We start from the raw sequence: 10454 nt of genomic DNA on the forward strand, positions 1-10454 counted from the left end.
ATAGGAGGGCGGGCAAAGGAAGAGGCTGGGGGAGGAGTAACGGTTAAAAAGGCAGAGCAGCCTGGGCACCTACACACTGAACGCCGCCCCTGGGCACTTGCGAGTGCTCATTTGCATATAAAATAAAGGTCGTTTTTCCTGCTTCTGGATGTCTAAAGAATATAACAAAGGTACCATTACATTCATGTCTAGGTGTGCTACAGCGCCATGTAAGTGCTGTATATGGTCATATAGTGGTGACAGACTTCCTTTAAAACTGCGCCAGATTTATCACCGTTGTTGATGATGGATGATAAATCTGGTGCACCTATAGACTGTCTAAGGTAAGTTTACATCACCTGTTTGTCGACTAAGCTTTACTCCAAAATGAAGCAAAATTCTGCTACATTTTCTTGGTGCACAGCATATAATATAAGAGCACCTTTTTACAGGAAGTCACACCCCGTTCCACTAAGTCTTACAACCCAAGAAAAGTGTCTAAAATGCTTGCTCAATGCAATACAAAGCATGGATGCCAGTTTTTTGGCACAAGGTACACCAAAAACTGGCACTTTTTCAATAGTGATTGTGCCCATTTTTTTTATATCTGACTTCCATTTAAAGATACGATTGCTTGAAGTTACATGCCCAAAGCATTTGCTATTGCCAAATTCGGAATCTTTTCTGTTTGGCTAGAGCAGCATTACCATGGAGATGTTTGTATTGTTTCATATAACAACATAAATTGTCCCCACAAATACATGCAATACAATACAAGTACCACTTGTCAAGCTTGGTTGGATGTTCATTTTACTTTTTTTAGTGACTAAGATCTACATAAGTGCCGGAAACTAGAAGGAGTGGCATAGAAGGTGCATGGAAGTAATATATTTAAAAAGTTTTCATGACTGATAAAGCCAAAATTTAACTTGTTGGCCTTAATTCTAAGCATCATTACTGTCAGAAAGCAGGCAATGTTTTTCATCTGCCCAATACCATCCCTACAGTGAACATAGTGGTGGCAGCATCATGTGGTCGGAGTGTTTTTTTTAGCAGCTGGAGCAGGGAAACTGGTCGGGGTTCAGGGAAAGCTGAATGGACCAAACTACAGAGATTTTCTTAATGAAAACCTGATCCAGAGTGCTGTGAACCTCATACTGGGCCAAAGGTTCAAGCCTTTTGCCATTATATCCAAGAAGACTGGAGGCTGTAATTGCTGCCAAGGTTGCTTCTACTAAGTCCTGAGTAAAGGGTTTAAATACTTATACCAATGCAAGATTTTAATTTTTCAATACATTTCAATTATCTATCTATCTATCTATCTATCATCTAGAAATATAGATGGAAGCATATAGTGACATATAGATGTGTATAAACTTTACATATTTAAAAATTGATTTGGACTGTTGTGGTAGCGCCACATTTAAATCTGCAAGGACAGTTCTGAATGTCCTTGTAGAGTTTGCAGGTTCATGGCGAGTGGATAGCTGCCAGAGCAGGGAGCCAGTTGACAGTGACATCCAGGCTCCCATAGAGAAGACAGTCAGAGATTGTTTATTACTGTCCCTGCCGTCTCTATCGATGTATAGACAATGCCCTGTATAGAGCCTCACATTCCAGTGATCATATGAACAAAGAGAAGAAACAATTGAGTTCAGTGGCTCTGCAAGAAAGGATGCAGAGGGTCTTCAATCAAAGCAGATCAGCTTTATTGCTGATAGTTTAACATGTTTTCCTGCCTCCTGTACCCTGATATGCCACCCTGTTTCATGCTGCTCTCCCTTTTTCTTTAATAATTCCAGTGATCATGTGATCTTCAGGTTCTGTGTAACTGCAGGAGCTGATTGGTCTTTGTAGACTCAAATCATCTCTGCAGTAAGACCCCTGTAAATTGGGCTTAGTTATGGGAGAAATCAGCAGTAAAAAAAACCTGTAATGTTAAAATACCCCCAAAGGTCTTTTCTGTTGAAAATAAATACATAAATAAAGACAAAACAAACTAAATAAATAAATAAATAAATAAAATAAGATACAAAAGACACCACCACTAGCCCACACTACAGTTTCTAGCCCCACCCCAGCAACCATAAACTGTACAAAATAATTTTAGTTGCTCTTTATGCTGTTTAAAAAATGTGAACACTTGACCTTTTTTTTTTTTACAATTTCCTTGGTATAAGAAATAAAAACAAAAAAATACTAAAATAATGACATAAAAATGAAGCCCCATGTGCCACCTAAAAAAAGAGAAAAAATTATTTATAAAACCAAACAAAAAAAGTTATGGCCTTCAAAGTTACACGTTCTATAAAAATGAAAATGTCTGGTCATGGAGGAGGTAAAATGCCTGGTCTAGAACTGGTTAATGTTATTTTTACAATATTATTATATTATTTACCTAAGTTAGGCAATTTATATTGATTGCAATCTGGTGGATTCAAGAACTAATGTAGGAAGTAGAAAATGGTTTAACACCATATCATGATATGATTGTCTAACTATTAGAATTGATACCATTGAATAAATTCTGGAGAGAATCCTATAGAACACATAAAAAAAATCTCCAACCTAAAGGAATGTGACAGATGTTTCCAGACCTCCACAAAGATGCAACATTTTTGCTGCATTTTATGTTTCTTTTCCCGTATTCTCAGGTTGCGGGCTGTGATAAATAGTCCCCATTAGGGCTTTGCTGTTTAAAGAAATGGAAAAAGAGATGCTGAAATCCTGTCAGATACATAATTGATTTCTCCAGACTGCTGTGTAAATAGATTTTAGTAATTAATTGAAGAGGTTCTGAGGTCAAAACGGAAAATAGATTTATTTTACTACTAAGGCCTGATGTATCTGTTGCCTTGTTGATTTCTTTTTGAGTGTAAAATATGTATTAATTAGATATGATTTACAATAAAATATTTATTAATAAGATATTATTTACAATACAATATGTATTAATTAGATATGATTTACAATAAAATATTTATTAATAAGATATTATTTACAATACAATATGTATTAATTAGATATGATTTACAATAAAATATTTATTAATTAGATATGATATGCAAAGAACTGTGATTGTATCTGAAATTAAAAAATAAATGTGTCAGCAAATATGTAGATTAATTGCTTGTTGACCCCAAATTGTTATTATTATTTTTAATTAATTATTGAAATAACTTATAAAGCTGGTTTTAAGAGGTTAATGCCCATCACCAGTATACCTGCCAAAGCAGCATAGATGGAAAAATCAGGCAATATATAGCCAGCTTATGCTTGGTATTTATTAATCAGGCATGACTGAGACTAAGGGACTTTCATATGACAGCTCAAGGAGCCCATACCATATTCTTCCCTAGGAGCCGTGAGCTATGCATTAGAACATGCCATCATTTTTTTTCTCACAAATTCCATAATAATCTATGTAAGAACTTAGAGTATGGGGACAGGGTAGGCCATAGCTGCTGTATTACAAATCTGTACAATATAGACATTTAGGATGAGAAACAGGGGCATAGCTATAGGACACAAAGCTAGCACTCACACCCATATCCTGGTGTCTGGGGGATCCAAAAGCCTCACCTTTATATGTGACGAAAACAGTATTATTAAAGGGGTTGGGCAAACAGCATTTATCATGTAGAGAAAGTTAATACAAGGCACTTACTAATGTATTCTGATTGCCCATATTGCCTCCTTTGCTGGCTGGATTTATTTTTCCATCACATTATACACGGCTTGTATCCATGGTTACGACCACCCTGCAATCCAGCAGTGGTGGTCGTGCTTGCACACTATAGGAAATAGCACCAGACTATGTGCGCTCCCACAGTCCCACTGTGCTTTTTCTTATAGTGTGCCATCACGACCACCACTGATGGATTGGAGGGTGGTTGTAACCATGGAAACGAGCAATGCATAGTGTGATGGAAAAATGAATCCAATCAGTAAAGGAAACAATACGGATAATAACAATACATTAGTAAGTGCCTTGTATTAACTTCCTCTACACAATAAATGCTATTTGCTGAAGCGAGACAGCCCCTTTAATGTCACATGGTTGGTGGAAGCCCTGTTACCAATTTACATTTACAGGAGCTGCAAGTGACGCCTCAATTGTTTGGCACACAATGTGTTAGAAATGGGAACAGTGGAGCTCTACTGGGGTATAGCCAGATGGGGGGGCAATACTGAACAGAGCTCATGGACAAGGGTCCCACTGTTTTGAATGAGGGGCAAAAGTGTATTTCTGTAATCGCATACAACCCCTTTAAAGAGGACCTGTTTCCTATGGCTCTATGTTATGCCATCCTTCTATTATTCCTGCTAGGAGTTATGAATGGATTGCTAGCTATTCGCATTGAAGGTCCAGATAGGCATTACGAATTGGGGGAAGGTTCCTATACAGTGCTAGTGGCAGTGGATGTGAATTCACTGTGCAACCAACTGGTTTGAATTTGGGCTAGCCCTGCGGACGTTATAGTGGTGGTTCCCTGGTTTTCACACTTTAACCCCTACAAAGTGATCTGGCCTTTGCTTCAGGGGAGCCACCACGCTGCTACCTCTTAGAATAGTCCCGGTGTAGTAGACTGATCCTCGGGGATCAGAGACACTGGTGCATGTCGCTGAGGGATCAGGCAATGCACATAGAAGACAGGCAGAGTTCAGGGCAGGCAGAGTATCTGCAAATCCATGAAACAATCCAAAGGACAGGTGGCACAGGATCAGGAACCAGGAATCAGGCAATGGTTGGTACACAGGCAGACAAATGGATTATAGCTCTTATATAGGCTCTAGCAGGCTAAAGATACCTTCAAGATCTATGGAGACCAACTGCTCAGGCCAGGAAGTGCAGCAGCAGAGCTATATAGGAGAGCTGATTAGCTCATTAGTCAAGCAGCTAAGCACAGAATCAGAAAGGGAATTAACCCCTGCAGTGCTGCAGGAAAAGTCTCTCTAATACACACATGGAAGAGGTCCTGCAGCTTGGGACACTGGAGTCTGGTGGACAGGCAGAAGCTAGGTGAGTGATGCGGTGCCCGTGCCCATCACAGATAGCGGGACGGTGGCAGGCGTGGAGCGCCATCATGACACTAGTCTGACAGTATTCGATCAGTGCTGCCGGTGTCAGACTGTGCACGGAAACAAACTCAACTGGTAACATCGAGATGAACATTTATTGTAAACTGGTAGCAATTAATTTATAACTTTTAGGAGGAATAATATAAGAATGGCCCATGATAGAGTTATTACATGGGCAATGCAAGCATTTAGTAAAACAGACATCGTAGGAGAGGCGACAGGTTCTTTTTAAGGCTCTCACATCCTTAGAATACTTTTATATGAAACCCTTATATTGGAACTGCTACGCGATGAAAGGGAGGGTAATCCAGACCAAGGAAATGGTCTTTAAGTACTTGGGAAGTAGTAAATGCCTCTGTTCCAAGTTTGTCATGCAGTAAAAGGTAGTATATTTTGGCACACCAATCCACTAACTAATCAGTTTTCTAATAAACAATCAGCAATACACTAATGTGTCATCAGCACTCCAGGCGCTCGGAGAAGATCATCTGCCCATAGACATTAATGAATACACCAAAAATCATTAGGCAATCAATACTTCTGAGTTATTTTCATTGAGCTGATAGGCCTGATACATTAAAGCTGACATTTTACATTTGTCAAGATCACAGTGCAGTTTTTTAACATTAGAACGGGCTGCTAAGAATATTCCCAGAAAGACAATCAAGAAAATACAGCATATTTATAAGGATATGCTTAACTGCTTCAGCAGCTCCGGTAAATATATGGCCAGAGGTCTAAAGGAAGGTTTTCATGCATTATAAGCACCATATATTTAGTGTTTTATCACACATACAGACAAACTGATGAAAGTAAACGGATTTAAAAGTGATCCATCATGCAGGGTAATTACAGATATCAGACTGTTAATTCCAAAGAAACCTTTACATTGATGAGGCGTCGCACACCTCTTACCTCAACTATATCATTCATTTCAGAAATTCCTTATTAGTTTTACAGACTGAGTCTTTTTTAAGGATGCCTTCACACGTGACAAAAAAATCCGCCAGAAAATACGTCACATAAAGTGAAACTGAATATCTCTATTAATTTCAATGGGGGATGTAATACGTGCAGAAATCTGCACAGGAATCTGCATCTTAATCCACGTGTAGCAAACAAAGTCTGCACTGTTTAGTCGGTCTTCATTGCTAATGGCCGCGCAGCAACTTCCATACCACGCGGCCGTTAAGGGCGCATTCACACGACCGTATAAATGGATCCGCACCCGGGTGCGGACCCATTCATTTCAATGGAGGCCGCAAAAGATGCGGACAGCACACCGTGTGCTGTCCGCATCCATTGTTCCGTTCCGTGGCCCTGCAAAAAAGACAGAGCATGTTCTATTCTTGTCTGCAACTGTGGACAAGAATAGGTATGCTCTACATAGCGCTGGCCATGTGCGGTCTTCAAAATGCAGAACGCACAAGGCAGGTATCCATGTTTTGCAGATCCGCAATTTGCGGACCGCAAAACACTTACCATCGTGTGAATGTAGCCTAACAATGAAGACCACCTATACAGTGCGGTCTTCATTAGTTAAATGACAGGCAACTGAGGGCTAATTGGCTGCAGCGCGAATGCAACCCGACCGAATCACGACCATGCCGCACTGTTTAGTCTGTCTGCATTGTTAATGGCCATGGGGCACCTGTAATACTGCACCACCATTAACAATACAGACTTGCTATAGAGTAGTTTAACAAGAGCCCACAGCGTTCTTTGTTTTCTAGCACACATGGCCATGGTCAAGTCCTTTCTTGGTGAGCTGCAATACCAAGTACAGCCACTATACAATATATGGAGCTGTGTTTAGTTTCCTATGAAAAGGCTGCACTGCTCTTTCCAGCACCATGGCCCCTCTAAACAGCTGATCATCAGGGTTGTCAGACCTGCACCTATATGACATTGTTGACCTGAATATTTTAGTCTTGGAAAACTCATTTAACTAGTAAAATTGTTGCCTCCAGTGCTAATGAGTGTCATGGAAGCTTTGAACTTCAGCGGATACTGAGGCACTTTTGGGTCTGTAACTTGATATCCTTCATTAGTGATATGGAACTTATTTTATCTAAGGTTAAGATAATATTATTACAACTCCCATATACTGTACTTTAAAAATCACAGTAATCTAAACCTTTAAACAACAGTTGTTCTGCCAATGTACTGTCACTGACATGAATGAGCCAGGTTGTACTGACCTGGAAGCATTAGCCTTCTTTATTGGAAATCTGAGAAGATATTTTAAGAACACACTGCATACTTACATTTCCTGAGAACAATATATCTGTCATAAAGAACTAAATGAAGAATAGAAAGCTTCTTCTAACTCATCCACATCAAGAGGTTCCATCTAAAGAGGTGTTTCCTTTCTGAAATGTCATTTTAAAATGATTTGTGTAGAAAATCTGTTCATATACTCTATCAAGGAATTAAAGGGGTTTCCAATGGGACATTTTAACATTTTTTTTAACATTTAACTTTTTTGAAAAAAAATAAAAAAAGATACTCACCTGCTCCTCACCACTCCATTCTGGCTCTCTGAGCCCCTGGCTTATTTCAGGATTATTCTTGCTAGGTCATGTCCCATCACTACTGAGGCCAGTCATTGGCTGCAGCAGCACAAGTTACACTGTTCATCTAGAAGCTTAAATTATGGGAATTGAAGACATCTGAAGGGATCCAGGGACCCACAATGGAGCAGCAAGAAACAGGCAGGAGTTTTTCAACAGGTATAACATGCTGCTGCCGACAGTTAAAAATCTCCCAAAGCTGGGCAACCCCTTCAAGTTGTTAATAGAAGGGATTCCCCCTTTCAGAACCCTTATTTCTTGGCCAGAGTAGAGAGCAGCTACAAGAATGGTCTCTGATTTCAATGGGGTCATTGATTTAAATGGGAACTGCCTAAATGCTTCATATGCCCTGTCGTGACATTACATGAGAGTTGAACACTTAATGCCAGGTTCCTCAAAGTATTATAGCTGATCACTCGTGGATCCAGCATCAGAAGACCCAGTAATCATTTTATTGTCAGGTACCCTTCTAACAGAAATAAATTGTCCAAAACAGGGAACCCCTTTAAGTTATTTTGAGATCCATTTTTCATCGTCATAGAAAGTCTAAGAGCCCATACACCTCTCGCTTAGCTATCCAAGGAGAACAATTATAGTCAATAAAAATGAAAAGCACTGAGCAGAGTCCATCTACCCCTTCTTTTTAGCAATCAATGGTGGTTTCAGCAGCCGGACCTCACTGATTAAAACTTCAGATCTGTTGCTATGACTCAAAGGTTTTAAAATGTGACAGCTACACTTCGATTTTTCTCATACATTTGACTGAAAAACCGAAATTGTGCAATTTTAAAAAAAAATTTGAACTGTCTTTGCTAAGTGTAGCCAAAGTGAATGAATAAGAAATTTAAGAACAGTTGTGTAAGAAAAATACTAAAGCATGTGCAAGTGTACAGCAATTGGCTGTGGCATTTGATCAAGAAATATATCTCTTTAATATAAAACTAATTTTGTCTTTTATATCTAAATAATGTATGTCTTTTGAGTCTTCCTTTATACATGCATCATAGTTCCCTTCTTACTTCCACGTTCATAGGAACCCAAAATATTGGATTCCAGATTTTAAATTAGCAGAAGGTGAAATTCTATTTGTCATCAATTTCTTTCAAGAGGTTGCAGAGCAGAAAACCACAGACAAGATGCCACTTTGAAGGCTCTCTCCTAAAATTCTCTTTTTGTTCTTTATCTATTTGATGTGACAGTGATCAGTGGAGGGACAAGACAGGCCTCTCTAGAGAAATCACCTTCCCCCATCCTATTGACAGTTTTCTGTGATCTGAATCAGATGGACCATGCCCTATTATAGTCACTAAGGCATTGCTAGTAGCCACCAATTAAACCTTTTTGGATGATGAAACCAGAGGACCCTTTTGAGTGTCTGTTCCTATTAAGTGCACCAGGAAAACTTCTGACGCCAACACCAAAGCATCCATGGTCTTAATTTTTATTTTTGCCTCCACTAGGTGCGAGAGGTGCGAGAGGAGCTTCACACAAGCCACACAGCTGAGTCGACATCAGAGGATGCCCAATGAGTGCAAGCCGATAACAGAGAGCACAGAATCAATTGAAGTGGATTAACTGATTGACTGGTTGGAATTAAACTGCAAGGAAAGTCATGATTAAATGTCACGGACACTTAAGCAAAACCAAAGATTTCCTCCGAACAACTTTCAATCAGGCCCAGAAAACCAAAAGCAGTAATAAAATAAGTAAGATGTTAAGAGATATTGATCTTGGCATGGAAGAGAGACCAAGAGAGACATTATTTATTTATGAGTGGGGGTGAATTATATTTCAAAGGACACAGGGACTTAACCTTTTGAGTCCCATCATCTATATATAGCTTTATTTCTAAATGCATTTTGTAAAGAAAAATGTTATTTAATACCAAAGCAAAAGTCAAGTTCTGTCAATGCCCACATCTCTGTCTATGAATGCACATGGACTTGTTCAAAAAAGCACCTTTTGTAGCATGATACCATTCCTCTAAAAAGAGGGGCCAGGACAATAAGATTTGGGTTGGTGAAGATATCCTAAAGACAATGGAATTTAGAAGACCAGAAGAAAAGTTCTTCCTGTTTCTTTACTCTCCTGGTAAGGAGATGATGTTGATGACTTAGTTATTTGTCCAGCTGTTGGGAGGGGACATTATGATGGGAGCCATGTTTAAGGCATTTGAAACTGATAACTGACCAAAGAGGACATTTTACTCATCCATCATCTACTGAGTCTACTTACAAATCATACTTTGTGCACTTTTCATGTTAAAGACTTCATAGACATTGTTTATGATAAGTTGGATAGTTTGGGAAAGCAAACATGTTGCAATATTCCAAATAAAATATATATGTATAGATATTCCATATGGCTGTTCTTGAAATTTCCGTAAAAGATGGGTTATTACTAGGGATGAGCGAATCGACTTCGGATGAAACATCCGAAGTAGATTCGCATAAAACTTTGTTTTAATACTGTACGGAGAAGGAGCTCCATACAGTATTAGAATGTAAAAAAAACATTTTCCAAACTCGGGTTCGATTCCAAGGTACCACTTGGAACCGAACCCAAGTTCGGGAAATGTTTTTTTACAGTACAAATTAATTTATGAAGTTATTGCGCGAAGTCTCACGAGACTTCGTGAAGCAATAATTTAGGCTCATCGAAGCCAATACATTCTAATACTGTATGGAGCTCCTGCTCCGTATAGTATCAGAACAAAGTTTTATGCAAATCGACTTCGGATATTTCTTTTGAAGTCGATTCGCTCATCCCTAGTTATTACAGATAGAGTTGATCTGTCACCAGATTTCACAAACTGCAAAC

At 39.0% G+C, this 10454-nt stretch overlaps 1 protein-coding gene across 2 annotated transcripts in view; it reads left to right on the forward strand.

The window, feature by feature from the left end:
• PRDM6 (PR/SET domain 6) overlaps positions 1 to 9925 on the forward strand; it is a 140916-nt gene extending 130991 nt beyond the window's left edge. For both annotated transcript variants that reach the window (XM_040415948.1, XM_040415950.1), the window contains exon 8: positions 9095 to 9925. In XM_040415948.1, coding sequence (XP_040271882.1) covers positions 9095 to 9209 — 115 coding nt within the window. In that variant the 3' untranslated portion in view covers positions 9210 to 9925. The remainder of the gene's footprint in view (positions 1 to 9094) is intronic.
• The last annotated feature ends 529 nt before the right edge of the window (positions 9926 to 10454 follow it).

The sequence above is a fragment of the Bufo bufo genome, chromosome 2, assembly GCF_905171765.1.
Source record: "Bufo bufo chromosome 2, aBufBuf1.1, whole genome shotgun sequence".
Lineage (NCBI taxonomy): Eukaryota > Metazoa > Chordata > Amphibia > Anura > Bufonidae > Bufo > Bufo bufo.